Source organism: Amblyomma maculatum, chromosome 6 (genome assembly GCF_055883805.1).
Source record: "Amblyomma maculatum isolate TAMU_Amacu chromosome 6, ASM5588380v1, whole genome shotgun sequence".
NCBI lineage: Eukaryota > Metazoa > Arthropoda > Arachnida > Ixodida > Ixodidae > Amblyomma > Amblyomma maculatum.
In genome coordinates, this window is record NC_139349.1 from 6,744,087 (window position 1) to 6,761,904 (window position 17,818).

The following is a 17,818-nucleotide window of genomic DNA, read 5'->3' on the forward strand; positions in this document are numbered from 1 at the left end:
ACACGACCAGTGTCAAAATCTCTCCCCCCCCCCCCCCCCCCTCCTTTTCCTTGCACTGGCTTCTCAGCTTCACATGAGTGTTACAAATTTATGCAGGTATCTCCGAGTGATGGTGGGACCAGGGTTCAATGGCAGTCAGAATTGGTTGATCCTTCTGGGTGACTTCATTACAGACATTATAAAGCACGAGTACATCACTGATCTAATGGAAAAAGAAATTCTTCTGACCTCATCACCAACCTCTGGTTTCATCTGGCACTGAAGTGTGATTTGTTGCAGCAGAGAATTTTAGCAATAGTTTTGATTTTGGCTTCTGCCAGCTGTGATGTTAGGTTTGAAAATGTTACCACAAGGGGCGTGCTCACAGAAGAGTTGGCACACGCACTGCTTTGCCATTTATTGTGAGATTGCATAGCATATTGTGGCCCCATGTTTCATAAAACTGTCTTCTGCTGATGCCATTTCTCTGTAAAATCAAAACAGAAGCTTTTGACTAAAATTTGAATCTGTACTAAATTATTTAAAGCACACATGGGCTTATCACCCGTCATTAGAAAAGTGCTGTTGCTCAGCCTTGGCGGTGGGGGAATCTGCATGAAAGCTTGACATCTCTGGTCCTTCACACATGCAAGGGCAAAGGCCGTATGCAAACACGCTTTTTGCTGATCCTGTTCTTGTGCACCCTTTGTCTTCATGTGTGTGGTACTTGACATATCACACAATGGTAGACACCTCTGGACTTTGAGTAATAATGCTGCATGGTTGATGTAGACTTGCACAGGCAGAAAACACCCCTTTTGTTGTGCTATACAGTGTGGCTATTTTCCGGTCTGATCTATATGGCTTCACTTGGCAGCAGCTTCTCTTGGCAATGAAAGGAAGGCTACACAGGCAAGAGTGTTTGCAACTGTGCTGTTCTGCTTAGTGTGTCATATGCATCCAGCCTCTTAATGCATTGCTCTCTGTGCGATAGTTAATATCATTGCTAATGTAGCTGGCGCCCTCTGTGGAAGCTTTTTGTAACAGAACATGCCTAGCAAATTCTTTCTAATGAAAACATTTTTTTCTCTGGCCTTCTAAAGTTAAAGGTTGACAGTAATTTTAGTAGTAGTAATAGTGCATACTGACACTATGCTACATCTTAGAACCAGTGACTACAGGAGGGGACTGTATTCCACTACCTAGGAAGAGAGGGCATGCTTTGACTTCATAGCGTTCCCAGAAAAAGTTGTGGCAGAGTATGGTACATGTTTGCTTTTTTTTGTTGTTGATAGGTGCTGAGATACAGGCCCTGAGATAAGAATAATTCTTCTACAGGAGAATTCTTGTTGCAGAAATTTGAGTGTTGGCATATCGTACATTTGCTCGTACAGTTGGCTTTGCTAATGTCGAAGGTGTCCAGGCATGCTTATGGTAGTTGACTTGAATGCAGTGGGTATTCTCAGAACTTACTGAGGTATACATAGGAGCTGAAAGTGATTGCTGAAACAGCCCTTGCAGGAAGCTCTGTTTTGTAACCGTGCTGACTGCTTGCTGGTCCCCATGTTTGCAGCTGCCAGCGCAAGAGCCTGCTGCTGCAGCCAAGCTTCTTTGCACGCTTTGGGCTACCCCTCTGGAAACTCATTTGCCTCGTATACCACTGGGCGCGCCAGTCTGAACTGGACACTGTGCTGGCGGAGGTTGGTGTGGACAGCTTTGTGGTGCGCAATGTGTGGCGGGGACTGCAGGAAGTGTGCGCTCGGGCCGTAGCCACACGGCGCGCTAAACTTGGGGGACCTGGCATCCACGTTGAAGTTGCAACTGCCCAGATGGGCCGGTTCCTTATTCTGGGTGCGCTCGACCGCTCATCACTCGAGACAAGACTCAAGGTGTGTGTTTCGCTGCGCACAATATGTTGTGCACTGCTACTAAAAAGGGTTGTGCGGTTAATGGCGCTTATAGTCTTAGATATCAAATTGAGTTTGTTGGTCATGCATGGCAACATTTTTAGTGCAGCTGCTACAATTGGCCGTGTTGACTTGCTGTCAATTTCTTTATCGACTCCTGCATGGTGGCCATGCATGCTAAGTGGGAAAACCTTCTGCATGTTACCTCTTTTTTTTTTTTTTTTTTTTTTTTTTTTTTTTCTGAATCCACGGTTAATGCATTTATTGCGCCCCTCACGCCACGCTCGGCCGCGAGCCGTCATGGCGCCGGCAAGGACGAAGTGGGCATGAGGCGCAGTAGCGCGAGTGGCGCAAAGACCGGTTACTTCTAACCTCAACGCTGTCGGAGCTGGTCCTTACTCGCTGTAGTTGGATAAACTCGCTGACCTCGCAAACCGTGTCATGGACTACTCACAGCACCCCAATCTCAGAACCATGACCACTCCATCACCAGCTTCTACCGCAGATTCCTATCTTCTGAGCATAGAAGGTCTACTGGATGCTCTTGCCAGGCTGATCGATGACCTCGCACCCTTGCCACGCTGTTCTCCGCTGATGTTTCGGTCATGCCACCGTTCCCCAGCACCTTCACGCTTCCCAGAACTTCAACCATATGACACATGGCAAGGTGCCTTTGGTACCACCGTATTTTCGGCAGCTCTGCCCACAAATGCACTTACCCGGTTTCCTGGTCGGGAAATGCTGCGACCGACTACTGTCCACCACTTCGGCGACAGGTCTTCTAGCTCTCGTCCCCGCTTCGGCATTCGGGAAAATTCTTACCAAGTTCCTCAACATTACGAAGCCGCACACCAGATAGTCACCGGTGAAACACTCGATCACCTACCACATTGTGACCTCTGGACCCCCTGTGTTTGTTCACCCTCGCTGCCTGTCTGGAGAACGCATCGCTATTGCTCACCGTGAGTTTCAACACATGCTTGAACTCGGCATCATGCACCCTTGCTCACTCACCACTCTACACGATGTAGATCTGGTTGACTTGAGACCATGTAGAGATTACCGTCTTCAACGCCCGCACTTTACCATATCACTATCTGCTTCTCACAGGACTTCACATCAAATCTGGCTGGGTGCATAATCTTCTGTAAGATTGTCTTAACAAAAGCTTACCACCAAATTCACGTCTGGTAAATTTAGTAAATTTAGTTTTGTACAAAACTTAGGGGTAAAAAATGTTGAAGTGTACCTGAAGCTTCATTCGACCGTGCACGGCCGCACTGACGAAGGAGTGCGCACGTGAGCCGATTGTTGACTGTATTTTATTCCTTGTACACGATAAATGTTCGATGTTGATTACGGACTTTGTATAAACCACAAGGGGCGAAATGACAGGACCTGCCAGTTGCAACTGACGCGGGCGAAGCTAAAAGCGAGCACGCGTTTCCCTTGCACGTGAACGGCTGTAGCGGAGGAGCAGCAGTGGGGCGGTGGCGACCCCACTGAGGCGCGGTGGGCGGTGGAAACAGACCCCATTGGAGAGGCCGTAAGAGAAGAGAAGCGCTCTCTCCATCGAGACCGGCCGTGGCCTGATTCACCCAATCCTTTATTTGTGCTTGTACACCCTGTGCGCTATACAGAAGCATGGTGACAAAGCGGAAGTTTCTTTCTTTGAAAGTGAAGGCTCGAATCATCAGCATGGACGAAAAATGGCCGCCATGGCCCAACGTGTTGTCGGACAGTGAGAGTGACGCACTAGATGCATTGGCTTCGCCTCTTTCACTGGTTGTGATGGATGCATTTAGGTCATTCACAGCAGCTGTATTGCGCCCAGACTGCGTCGCAATACAGCTGCTGACCAAGTGCGAGCATCGCACCACGGCACTGGTATCCAAAGGGTGGAGACAAATGAAGATGACTGATTTTTTTTGGAAATAGTATTTGTGAAGCATGCATAAAATTCGAATTTAATTTTGAGCAGATCTCACCACAATGAAATTTCTACTTGAAATGTTTCCTGCATTCCGTCAGTTTCGTTGTAGCGAGGTTCGGCTGTATTATTCAAAAGTTTGTCTTTACAGAGTTCATCTTAATGAGAACTTGGTCCTTGCTGCATGCGTACATCTTCTAGTTCTTTCCCAATGTGGTACCCTTGAAACTTTGCCCCCTGCCAGTCTGAGACTTGTTCACTGTAGCGTTGATATTGGGATGGTTTGTACTTCCTTGCAGGCAGTGTCAGTGTCCCTGGGCTGGAACTCTCCTGTGTTCCTCAAGAGCCTCGAGCTGTGGCTGCGTCCTGGCACTGTGGTGGTCACTGAAGATGCCAAGTTCAGTCAATTGAGTGAGCAGGGCTTCCCTGTTCGCTGCGGGGTGCGGCCAGGCCCTGACCTAATTCACGGGTACCTCCTGCGGCGACTCACGGATGTCTTTGGCCACTTCATGGTGAACCAGCTGAAACTGGAGACAGTGCAAGGCTTCTTGGATGAGCTGCAGTGGCGGGAGCGCTTTGCCCACCATGCGCGGGAGGCCTTCTGGCGCATCATGACTGATGTTCTGGACCACAGTGGATGGAAAGGTTAGTGTGAACTTTTTCTGTTTAGTGGCAGCAGGCTAAATCCTTCAAGTAGGTATTATCAGACTAGATATTTTGGGGAAAAAAAAGGGGGGGGGGGTGTTATTGTACTCCTTTTTGTATTCATGTTAATCAAAGGGATGAAAGTCAAGACTAGGGGTGGGAGAAAATTCGACAATTTCGAATATTCGATCGAATAGCGCAATATTCTATATTCAGTTCGATCCGAATGTTTGGTATATTCGAAACCTCAAGGTATTCGTGTCGTGTGAATTGTGTTCCTGGCATGCTTGATTTATGTAATTTTTGGATTCGAGTATAGTATGGCTCATGTAAAGCACTATAACCAAAACATTAATTTTATATAAAGTACTTACCAGGTGGGAAGCTTCCCTCACAAAATCTCTCTGATAATCGGTGAACAAAAATCAGCCACGACATCATACCTCTGCTTTGTTTTGGGGGAGCCGTTCTGTCGTTGCAAAAATTCCACCTCTTATAAATCGTTCAGCACATGTGCACAGAAAACTAGCCGAGCGTCTGTTCCAGCAGTGCATGGACGTCATACAGTTCACTGCCGTGCAAGAATTTTCGTTCTGCCGTTACATGTAGTGTATCAGTATTCTAGTGCACTATACTTGAACGAAGACAATCGCAACGAGCGAGAGAACCACAGAGGGAAAAAAGTAGCCGTTGCACAAAATTGTGCAAAACTAGAGCAACGCGTGAAGGCTGAAGAAGAACACGGGCATGCGCGGAGCTTGCACTTGTCACTCAATGAGTAAATACTCCCTTATTGGGAACTTGCACTTGTGACACACTCTAAACACTTGGTGTGATGCTCGGTGCAGCGCAGGGAAGTGCACTTGCTGTTCTGCGCTGTCAGCGAGCGAGTTTTAAAACCTCACTATAGCCAGCATTTCGCATTGCACGACTGCATAATATGTAAGAGGTATGACTTTACATTGCTTTACATTGAGTCCTATGGGCGTCGGACGGTGGCTGGCAAAAGCCGTGTTATTTATAACCGGTCCCGCACTATAAGCGGCTACAATGAGAGTGGTCTCCACTGCACTAGTGCTGCGGGAAACATTGTGCTCTGCAAGAGAGAGAACTTACTCACTCGGTATGTAGAATAGCTTGTGTTCTTGCACGAGAGCATTTAGATTTGAGCTTGCTGGGCTTTTATATAGAGACTTAGTGCAATATGTAATGGCTGTGTGTGTTACGAAAATAAAGGTTTTCAATATGCTTGCTGTGTCATTCAGCCTCTTGTACCAGAAGTACTGTTTGTTGGCTACTGATCTCAATGACACAGGTTCTATCCCGGCCACAGAGGCCATGTTTCGATGGAGTTAAAGCGTGAGGCGTCCTTGTGCTGTGCGATATCGGTGCACATTAAAGAACCCCAGGTGGTTGAAATTGCTAGAGCCTTCCACTAAGGAGTTCCTGATAACCAGAGTCACTTTGGGTTGTTAAACCACATAAACCATAAGTACAACTATTCGAATTATTTGCTTTGAAATTATTCGAAGAAAATCGCTGTTCGCTTTGACCACAAAAAAAAACCAAAAAAACATAAACATTATTCACAAACTCCTAGCCAAGACTCTCAGGGTTGTTCTACACATTTCTTTAAGGGGGGGACATGGGTCCTAAAGCTATTTCTGTTATTTTTGGGCAAATTGTAATAAAAATTCACAGCCTTACTGAACTTTTCATACTGATTTCAAATATGCAATCCTTTTTCCTGTAGCCCAATTAGTTTGCAAGATACTTACTGATTAACTTTCATTGTTTAAGGCCTTAATTTTGACATAATGGGTAGTTAAAACCTAAAAATAAGGCATGGCTAGGTAGCCAGAAGAGTAAAAAATGAAATGTTGGGAGCAGTTTTCTAATATGTTGATTAGCACGCATATTGCAGCCTTATTAATTTTAGTATGCAAAATGTGTACCAAGTGGAAATAAACTCATCAAAATAATTAATTTTAGCTTTCAGAAACAAAACATCTGCTTCCAGCATTTCACACAGCATACATTCAGCTTCCCATTGCAAAAAACATTTTCAGCTTTACATGCTTTGGGTGCCGAGATATCGAGGCCGTAAAACTCCAAGTGTTCAACAATGCATGTTTTGAGAAAAAAGCGAAACAAGAAACGGGGGAATATTTAACAGAAGTTTACTGGTGCAATCCACACATTTACAATTTAAAATGGCTAAAAACCTTCAGGGATGTAGTCTCTTAGCTTTACAATGCCCAAATGTCGCCTCTTTTTTATTTGCAGTTGGTTCAGTTGTCACCTTTTCGGCTGCGCGAGTCACATGCAGGCAACTTTTTCTTTTTTTTTTTTCACGTACGTCGCTTTGCCACGTTCTCGCATCAAGACCGCGGTGAAGAACGTTCATTGCGGAAAACAAAAGTCATTTGGAGCTGTTTGCTGCTGCCCAATGCTTTGTGTGGCACGGAAAGCAAGCGCATTCACTAAAGACTATGAATGCGATTCGATCGGCGCAAATGCGCGACGAGCTCTATGACAATGACGTGTCCCCGCAGTTTACGCACTGGAGAATAAGTTTGACGGCAATTTCTTATTCACGATCACCTTTTTCAACTCGAATAGCGCCGCCGTATGTTTTACACTTCGCCAGTCTCGGCAAACTGTTTACATCTGACGATCGTGAACTCCGCCTCGCCAAGCGACTGTCCGCCGCGCTGCCGCCATCATCACGAAAACAATCCGACTACCGCTTCTTCACTGGAGTTGCCGCGAGTCATGGAGGAAGGAAAAACTAGGAGGGAGCATGATGTCACGCGGCCAACCTTCGCAAGCGAAGTGGCGATGAAGCCGCTCCCTCCCCCGTTTTTTCTCTCTCCTAGTTAGACCCTGTGTTTTGATGTTGGTGCATTTTAGTGCGCGCATCTGCCATGGCGCGGGCGTGCGGCTGTCTGCTGTGTGAGCTGCTGGGTGCTGCTCACGCGGCGGACCCCGCGCTACTTGCGCGGTAGTAAATATCACCGCACGCAATCACGTGGTCTGACATGTAGGGGCCGCTCCCTTTTATTTTTTATGACTAGGCTTCACGAATATTGGCACGTGCTCCCTCCTAGTTTTTCCTTCCTCCATGCCGCGAGTTCAAGCTTTGTCTGTTTTGAGCTTATCTTTCTGCCCATCTGTGGCCTGCGATATCACTGTGTCGCAGCGGGTGTGACTGCTGGCAGTAGCAGCAGTCTTCCGTGCTGGGGAACACGCTAGGCCTACTTCAGGCTCATACGCTCGATCGTTCGGTGCGCAACTTTTGTCGGCCTGAGAGCACGCAGCCAGGGCAGGGCATCACTTGAGATGATTATTCAACAATTTTTTTTCTCTTTTTCCCAAAATCTCGCCCTGAATGCACCTCCCGGTTCGGAACCAAGCGTGACTGGCGTCACGTCTTTGCAGTTGCTCCGAGGCTTGGGCGCGCCGAGCAGACACCGCCAGTCAGCTCCACCAGTGCGTTGACACTCTGCCGTCACGTGCACCCCGAAAGCCAATGAAATTACGAATGCCCCGTTTTCTTTTTTGCTATTTTTTATGCGACCAATTGTCAAATGGAAACAGCAGAAGCGGCAATTCGAAGACGAAAGGCGGCTCTTTCAATTGAGACCAAGATGGCTCCTGTGCCGCGCACGAAACAGGAGCTACACCTCACGGAAAATGGTTGTTTCGGTGGCCGTTTTCAGCCCAAATTCGAGCAACATCGATTATATAAATTGGCACTGTGACTAAAATACTGATTCTAGAGATTAAAAACTTAGCAGATAGGTAGATAATGAGCTACTGATTTCGACAATCACATTTTCTAAGAAGTGATTTTTTCGCGATTTTTTTGGTCCGAAAGACCCGTGTCCCCCCTTAAGTCGGAGTCCTTCTCCCCGAGGTCTATAGCAGCATAACTCTGAAGGAAAAAAAAAGCAACATGCTCAACTGTGTTGCCTAGTGTTACGTTAAAGGGATTTTGGTGTTTTTTTTTAGAAGTTTTAAATTTACATATTTTTTTAATGCAGTCGGAGATGGTAGCACCTTTTCTTGTGTGTCAGATCAACTTTTTAGGTAAAGATTGTTTGAGCCTTCTTGCTTCTTCATGTTATTACAGGGCGGCAAATTGATAAACACAAAGAACAGAGAGATGATGTGCGATGACAGTGAGATGATTTTAATGAATCGCGGCGGGCCTAGTGCAAGCGCTTCTGCCCGCGCCATTTCCCGTTTCTTCCTCGTCCATAATGTTACCTAGGGCAGCCGAGCGATTGTCCCAAGCATGGATGAGGAACTTTGTTGATGTCTATGAGATTCATGGCATAACGATGGGCATGACTGGATGAAGAACAGGAAGAGGAAGAAGACAATGGCTTGCCGCCGTGATGATTCCCCAATGAATCCTGGTCCAAGACACTTTTGGGCCACAGGTCTCTAAGAGCCGATATCCAAAGTCAGGCACGCACTGCATGTGGGGGTGTCCTCATATGTGGTGTTGTCTTGGGTCAGTGGAGTCTTCTGGTCAGTGTCTCGGTAGTGGGGTAGTCAGGTCAGTCGGGTCTCTCGTAGTGTCCTGTGGTCGTGTGGGTGGCGTCTCGGGTCGGTGGGATCATTTGGTCTCTCTTTTATCTTGTCTTGTGGTCAAGGAGGGGGATGGGGTGGAGGAGCGGCAAGGTCGCGCATCAGGTTTGGCAGGCTAAGAAATAGCCAAGCGATGCACTCTGTGGAACCCATTGCCGACAGGCAAACAGACACAGGGCGCTGAAGCTTTGGGCCAGGATGACAAGTGAAGATGACGTACCCCACACCTCCAGCCCCGCCGGGGTGGCGCAGCGGTTACAGCGCTCGACTACTACTGTGCCCAAGGAAGCGGGATCGAATCCCGGCCTCGGCAGCTGCGTTTCGATGGAGGTGAAACGGAGTGGCGTCCGTGTGCTGTGCGATGTCAGTGCACGTTAAAGAACCCCAGGTAGTCGAAATTTCCGGAGTCCTCCACTACGGCATCTCCCATAGCCTGAGTCGCTTTGGGACATTAAACCCAACAAACAAACAAACAACCCCACACCTCCAACCAAAATGTTACGATGCGGCAAGCTGATTAACACAAAAAGTAGGGGGATGACGTCTGATGACCGTGATACAATTTTAATGAATTGCGGCGGGCTTAGCGTGAGCGCTCCTGCCCGCGCCACTGCTCGTTTCTTTCTCGTCCATAACAATATCATGTCCTAGGTGCCAGTCACAAGCTTAATTATATGGTAAGGCAATTTTGGATTTTATTTTTATTTCCACGGTTATTCATCGTTTTGTTGATCGAGATTTTTTTCTCCCGAGCTAAATTGTTACTGCCTCTCTTTTCATTTGATCTCTCTTTTTTCAGTGTCCTTTGACGACATGCTTGGTCATAGTCTACAAGGCACAGTCCTGAGGGTACCAAAAGCAGTGCCTGAAGTCATTCAGTGCGACAGCAGCTCTGACGATGAGAAGGTTGCTGGCAATGACGGTGATGATGGCAGTACCAGTGACAGCTCAGACTCGGAGGAGGAAAATGATCAGGCCGGAGCCGGAGGTAAGCAAAGTGAGTGAGTCACGCACACCGTTGCATGTTCTTGCACTTCCAAGAGTAGAGAACATAACTTTTCAGAGCATAGTAAGTTCTGCACATTTTACTCATTTGGGTTTTAATGCTCGAGATTGAATAAATGGCAGTTTAAGCTGTCGTTGAGCATGAGGGCTCCACCTAAAAGTAGCAGTGAAATGTAGTAGAGTAAACCCCATTAACTCGAAGTTGTAAAATCTGAGAAAAATTTAGAGATAAGCGGAGTTTCGAGTTAAGCAAAATGCCGAAAATTTCTGGCGACAGTCCCTGGCTATCCGTCATGCGATACCGCCACCAACGCCTGTCGTTGCCGCTGGTGCACACTGCACAGAGTGACGAGACCCTGCGACAGAGAGGCGCATTTTCAGTGTTGCTTTGTTACCGTCCCGTCATCGGTCGGTCAAAGGGAGTACAGTTGCGCTATGTCCCGTTTCTTACACTACAAAGCTTGAAATACAATAACACTGATGAAATTTTGTGTAACTCATTGCATTTAAAAAAAAAAAAGAAAAAAAGGTCGCAGCACAGCAGTGTACTGCTACACTGCGATGCATACTTGCATTGCAAGCAGTGACATTCTCCTGCTCTTTTCGAAAATTAACAATATCTAGCCACATTAGCCTTTTTATTTTCCTTTACTACCCTACCAAGCTTTTACTGAATTGTCTCGATGCGCTTTCTGTGATTGGCTGCCTCGCGAGCTGCTTCTGGGTGATATGCGAAATTTTCTAAAAATTTTCTAAAAGAAAAAGGGCGGTCTCGCAACATGTGTTGCACTGTTGGGCGGGTGTCCTTGTTGCATTTTCTGCACATAACTGCGGCCACGATTTTGTCGTTGTAATCTTGCTGGTCTTCTGGCTCAGCTGCGAGGTGATGGTGCCTGGGCTTTGAATTCGACAGCCATTTGCCAATTGCATCTGTGGTGAGTGCATAACCCGTGGGCACCCTGTGTATGAGAACTTAGGCACCATGAGGAAGCCCAGGTGGTAGGGGGTTAGGATTAACAGGAGTATGCGGCATGCAAACTACCGGCATTGCATTGCCGCATGTCGGTGCCCGAAACGACGGGCAGCTCAGCTGGTTTCACTGACTCATGCCAATAGCCATTGTTACTGTGCACTGGTGCCAAGCAGTTGAAAGAGGAATTCATTAAATTTTGAATTCTAGTCGCAGATCTTGGGCCGTCGGCACACTGTAACGTAGTGCTTGAATCTAGTGCATAGCACATGCTTCGGCTGTGTGTTTGGAACACTCATGCTCCAAGTGGGAGCAAGTAAATGGTGCTTGCAAACTGATGGAAGAAACACCTTCCATTCCTTGTGCCTGCCCATGCATGAATAGTTTGTTTTCAAACCTGTAACAGATCTGTGTTGCCCCTGCTGCCACTTCAGATGGAAGTGACGACAACAGTTTACGCAATTTTTTCATCTTTATTCTTCGCACAGTCAATCTCCTGCAGTTTCTTTATTTTATTTTTTAATGAAGTAGACCCGAAGTTCACCTTTTTCAGTCTTCCTGAACTAAAGAGAATTTGGGTGGTTGCAAGTCTACGAGATTGAAGTATTAACTTTTTTCACACATAGTTTTGCAAGTGCTCTCTGAGCTGGACTTTTCAAAAAGGTCAATGGATGGGGGCTACTACTGCTCTCACATGCACTGTTCTCAAGAAGAGCAAGCGCTAATGCATGACACAAATTGGCATCCATAGCAACGACAAGTACGATTGTCTGCTGTGTATCACGAGAGAGCTTACCGCTCCCTATCTACAGTTGGAAGACACTGTCCGAGGTCCAGATCTGCTTCTCAAATATAGTTCCTGCAAGAAAAAAAAAAGCAAGACCATTACTCCAAAAGTGCTGAAACTCTACAATTGGAAGTCGCCATAAGTTGCTGGCCTGTTCTTCGAGACAAGACTGTCTATTTTTCGTTGAACGTGCTATTACGGGCACTTTCACTAAAGTGACTTTAACCTTCATGGGCACAAGCGCATGCGCCAAGTACATGGCAGGGACAGATTGGAGCGTCCAAGCTAGTGTTTCACGTCATGCAGCACAAGTGCTTTTGAGGCTCACATTGAAGCTGCGACAGATAATGCTTTGGGAAAAGCCAGTGCCAATCATAAGAGGTCTAATTCTGTTAGTATTGGTACGCTATAAACGCAACAGTAACTCAGTTGAAATTGGGTACAGCTTATTTCTGAGCCGCCATCAGCAGCGACGCAGTGGGTACTAAAGCCCTTCCATGATGCTTTCCACCACCAGTGAACAATAGAAAAGCTCTAGTACGCATCAGAGCCAGTGCAAGCCTTCGATCAGTCAGACTTGCTGCATTGCATGACAATTGTGCATCGAACATTGGCTTCCCCTCATGGCATCAGTGTCGGGTTGAAAACAAATACCCATACCAAAGGCCACTTTCAAGAGGACGTGACGTTCACCTGGTCCGTAATTTTACAGCTTTAGCAGGGCTAGCAGCTGCATAAGAACGTGCAGCCGACCTGACCCGTTGCATGAAAAAGAGATTGTAAGAATGCCAATAGGAGAAGCGTCCCTTTTGGGGGCACGGTGCTCAGTTCAATATATTGAATGTTCGGCGGAGCAGGAGTTCGATAAATACAAACACTGCTATACTTTCGCACGACAGTTTGAATTTTATATCTTGATAGTTTAATATGTGCAATAACTTGATTATTTGCAATATTCATCTTCCTTATAATTGGTCCCAGATATATTAAACCTAAATGTATTAAATTATTGCTTTTATCAAGCACTAAAACTACAATACAAAAGTTTGGCAATATTCATGTTTATCAAATTCTTGTTGGGCATTACATTCATCTAATCGAACTGTGCGCTGTGCCCATGCTACTAGCACTTCTCGTAATGGTGCTCCTGTGTTTTACGCATGGAGCCGGTTTGGCTGGACATCTTTAAGCACCTGCTGTCAGCGCGAGCCGCATGACAGAATGAATGTGACCTTTAGGCCGTCATACTTCATTTCAACGCGTCATTGCCTTTGTGCAGGGAAACCAACGTTTGGTGAACTAATTCCCATGCGGTGAAGCCAGCCTTGCTGAACAAAGGCTGTGGCTGCTGTCGTAGCCTGCCTTGCAGCTGAAAGGGACGTAAAAATAGGCTGTGCCCTAATTTTCATTTATATATTTCATCTGTAGTGTGCCGGTAAGGTAATTAAACCTACGATTGGCGCTAGCTTCTCCCAGCACTGTCTGCTGCAGCTAAAATGCAAATTAAGCGAAGCAAGCAATGTGCTGCTAATATGCAGGCAGGCAGTAAGTGCATCTTAAGAATGCACTGCTATATGGATGCACTGCAAGCACGTGTCCGGGGTATAAATAAGCTTATCCCGTGCCATTGTTAATATATTGAATTATAGATATATAGAACTATTTTTGCCCTCTTAATTGAGGTTTAAATGTAGTCTTCCTGTGTCTCTGTGTAAGTTTCAGTTACAGTGCTAAAGGTGACTTTTTACGCATCTCTTTTTGACAGATAGATGTGCTCAAGTAAGTGCAGTATATTGACATAAGCTAGGATACATACTTAGAAATAGCAGAAGGCCTGCTTTTGTTCACAAGATGAAAAAGAAATGACTACACGGTGCAAGTTCTAGCCAGATGCCAGAAATCAAATGTAACAGGTGGATAACGGGCAAAACTCTTTCCAGACTTCCTGTGTCTGATAGTTGGCTTGTTTTTGTGAGCTTGATCACTACAGCAACTTATTGCATTGACGTGAATGGAAATTAGTCTGCTTGAATGATGAGCCATTATTGCAAAACTGAATAACTTTAGCTCTTGCCAATGACAGTTTCTCTGCCAAGCATTTAGGGAGTAGAGTACTACAGCAACTAAAATAGCACAGAAGTGCGTCAGCTTCTGGAGCAATGCTGCTGAGCCCGGGCAGTTGACCTGAAACATATTTGACTCTTCTGAGCATGACAGGTGTCCTGGCCGCCTGAGGAATCTTAAGAATTTTATTTGTGCGGATCTCATCTTTGGCGCACATGAAATTTCAAGGTACAGTACTCACGGATTGAAATAGGACACTCGGAGCGCGTGGCCGTCGCTGCATGCAGCGCCGCCCGTGGATGCTCATGGAACCAAGGTGCTGCATTGTGGTATAGCGCGAGGGGGAGAACATCTAAAAAGCAGAATTGCTCCTTCCGGTCGCCAATAAGCCGGCCTGTTGTTTACCACACTGCCTTGCATGCAGCGACGGCCACGCGCTCCGAGTGTCCTATTTCAATCCGTGAGTACTGTACATATTATATATTGCAAAACTGAGCTCTGTGACTTCGTTTGGTTGCTAAAGAGCAAGTTTGATGTAATGGTAGGTACTCGAATACTTTCTGATTTGGGAACAGAAACAGCAGTTGGATTGATAGGATGCTTTAGCTTCTCAAGTCGGGACATGCTTTAGTTGCATATCCTTGGTTACTTGTTTTGTAGCACTGTCATCAGTTCAGGCTGATATAAGAACAGCAAGTTCTTACATGCTTTCTTTTGATTGAATGCAGATAAAACGCATGAAATCAAGTGTAGATGTTCGCAGTCTTTCGTGAAATCAAATTGTTACAAATAGACGTGCGTGTAATTGTAATTTCGAATAGTTTTCAAACAATATCTTTGATTCTCACCGCACTTTCACTGTTCAAACTGTTTGAACTTGTTAAATGCTCAGAAATTACGAGTTTCTAAGTCGTATAAACTGGCAGTACCTTGCGCTTGTCATACGACCTAACTTATAGAACCAAACTGCCAGGGTTTGCACATGATTTGCTGACAGCCATCGAGAGCTGCCAATGCGCAACTAGTGCATGCTCACAGGTTGGGCAACAAGGTGCACCACCACGTGGCGTGTTATGTCTGCAGTCGCCATCTGGCCGTGAGGCTGACTGGCAGCACTCGTCTTGTTTTAGATCACTTTATGTCTGTGCACTGAAGTGGCCTTGGCTTGCTTGTGGAATATTGCGGCCTGTGTATGCTGCTGCAGTTGCTTTGCCATGGCCAATTAGTCAATTTTTAATTTTCAACAGTAGAGTCTAGAAACTGCATCCTAGACTGCAGTGCTCAAGAAAAGTGTATGACAGGAGCATTGGGCTCGGAACCAGCCTGCTTAACCATACCGCGTATGGGGCAGCACGTGCTGGGACACCTAACGATGCGGCTTCGCCTTTGTGCCTTTGGAGTTTGTGGCTGCATTTAGGTAGTTGAGAACGAAGCTCGCATTTTTGCAGTTCTAGGTGATATTCCACAGCCAACATCTTGCCCTAAGGCATCACAAAAGAGGATGAGAGGGTTAGTCTTGCTCGCCTTGTAGCTGAGGTTGTCACATTTTTTTTTTTTTTTTTTTTTTTTTTGCCAATTTCACAAAACGTCATGTTTTTTTACCAGTGTCTTGCCTGGCCATTTATTGGCCTCTGATGTCACTCCTCCAGTATGGAGGTAACCCTTACAAGGCTTCATAACAGCAGTCAGTAAACTCCTTTTTTCATGTGAGCATTAAGTCAAACTGTGATTATACTTGCTTTAGTTTGTTATGAATAGGGTGTCAGTGTCGAAAGTAAAATTTATGGCTGTTACTAATGTCATGATTCCTGCATTCTTATTTAAGGCTGCTGGCATTGTAGGTATAGGAAACTATGTTGATAATCACTGACAGTGACTTTTTTTTTTTTATTACACTCAGTTTTGACTATTCAAATTCACTTTGCCCCCAGAATTATGCTATTTGCGCAGTTATAGTTACTATGACCATTAGTTATTACTGGGACATGCAAACGTATGGACAATAACCGGAACAATTACTACTTATTCACCTGAAAGAGTGCTCAAGGTGAACGTAAACTCTGTCATGTCAATTGGAGCTTACTGTAACTTCTTACCACGCTAAAGTGATAATGATCTGTACTCTGCAGAAGCTGTAGAGGAGCCTGGTGATAAAAGTGAGAAGACAGGTGCCCGGAACGTTGTCATCCTGGATGAGTATTATTATGCCAGAAAGAAGCCAAGCCCTAATGAAAGTCACCTTGTAGGGACAAAAGGAGACTATGGCTTTAAGGTTGGTATTCCATGACGTTTTTCCACTGCTTGCAGCTCCATCACTACTGCAAGCCAAGTAACTGGGCCATAGAAAGAGAAGATGCGATGCAGGTTTTTGTGACCCAGAAAGTGTCTTAAGCATGTGAAGTGCTCTCTGGTAGAGGCTGATTTTGCTGGCGCTCCCACACACTAATAGAAAAGCTTTACATATACAAGGTCAGATGGGCAGTCTTACGGGAATTCAAGAGACCTTTCTTTTGAACCTATATTTATTATGTATGACTGTTGTTTGTGGTATGCAAGTAAATGCAGTATTTGTGGGCTGCACTCTTTCACTGCCACTTTGTTAAAACTTTTTCCCCACTTTCTTGGTTGTAGAAATAGCTGTTGAGGAAGTTGGATCATGTGGTCGGGGATGTAATGCAATAGTAATGGCAATGAAAAAAATTTAAGAATATTTCCAAATTGTTAGCCTTGGTGGCCACTGACAATTCTGGTCATAGCCACTGAAAAATGCAGATTCTCATGTGCTCTGCGATGTCCATGCACATTAAAGAACCCCCGGTAGTCTAAATTAATTTGGGCCCTCCATTACAACATCTCTCATAGCCTGTGTGCAGCTTTAATACTTTAAATCCCACATACCAATCAAGCAAAATTCCTTCCTGAATTTGAAACTTGCAGCTTGTTGCTGGCATAGGAATATAACCTTGGAAATTAGGGCTTGATAAGAAATGATTAAAAAATAACTGCTGTCGAAAATGCTGGCTTTTTTTGGAACAATGCAGTTCATTTCGTATTGTCCGGTGCTTTGTCTGTCTTGTGGGTCGCTTACTGAGCATTATAGGACTTGCTTGTGGCTTGCATAGTAATGAAATGCTTGTTGCCTTGCGCATTGCAGAATAAGATGTAGATTTACAATTTATTTACTTGTGTAAAAGTTTTTCTTGTGACACTGGTAAGTAAACGGAAATACAATGTTATGCCATATTTGCTCATGTTGTGAACCCACGTTTCTGTTTTTCAACTCTTCGAAAGTTGGTATCTGTTTGGGAGGAGGGTTCATTACACAGGGAAAATGATTGAGCAGCTCAGTGCCATCAGATGCTGATATCGAGCATTAGCTAAGGATACTTCACCGCTAACGACACAACCTGTTGCTTTGCATGTTGGCGCAAACTGATTTAGCAGTGCTGTCACGGCCCATTGATTTGCATGTATGTAGCAAGATGGCGCATGTGTGCAGCATATTTCTGTTGGTTAAATGAAGGAGCAGCATAGTTGCAACTTGATGAAGGCGATGATGTTTACTGTACAGCACGAGAGTGTGTTGCAGTTTTACACGAGGCTTGATCGACTGTGGCGATAGCAAAGTGCTCTCGTGCCTGGCCATGGCGATGACTATGGCGACGTTTGCTGTGGTGAAATAACATGCGGGGTACGAGTATGGGGTGCCATCTGTGAAATGCATGAGGTACTAGAGGTTGGAATAATGTGAAACTTGCAAATGCGGTAAATCTGAGGCCCTAAAAGGTTTCAACAAATTTTTTTGAGGCAGTCAAAATTTTTTATACGCACGGCTGAGCATTCGTTCATGGTCAGCAAAAGCAAACAGTAAGCCACAGTCACTGTGCCGATTTTTTACAATTGTTCATTTCAAAATATGTCGAGTGTTTTCA

The 17,818-nt window shown here is 45.4% G+C and overlaps 1 protein-coding gene across 3 annotated transcripts in view; it reads left to right on the plus strand.

The window, feature by feature from the left end:
- The window catches only part of LOC146184992 (uncharacterized), a 94,169-nt gene that overhangs the window by 42,538 nt on the left and 33,813 nt on the right, over positions 1–17,818 (plus strand). For 2 of the 3 annotated variants that reach the window (XM_084605935.1, XM_084605936.1), the window contains exons 10-13: positions 1,553–1,868; positions 4,116–4,461; positions 9,860–10,057; positions 16,016–16,158. In XM_084605935.1, coding sequence (XP_084462061.1) covers positions 1,553–1,868; positions 4,116–4,461; positions 9,860–10,057; positions 16,016–16,158 — 1,003 coding nt within the window. The remainder of the gene's footprint in view (positions 1–1,552; positions 1,869–4,115; positions 4,462–9,859; positions 10,058–16,015; positions 16,159–17,818) is intronic. The other variant, XM_084605937.1, reaches the window with a different exon arrangement.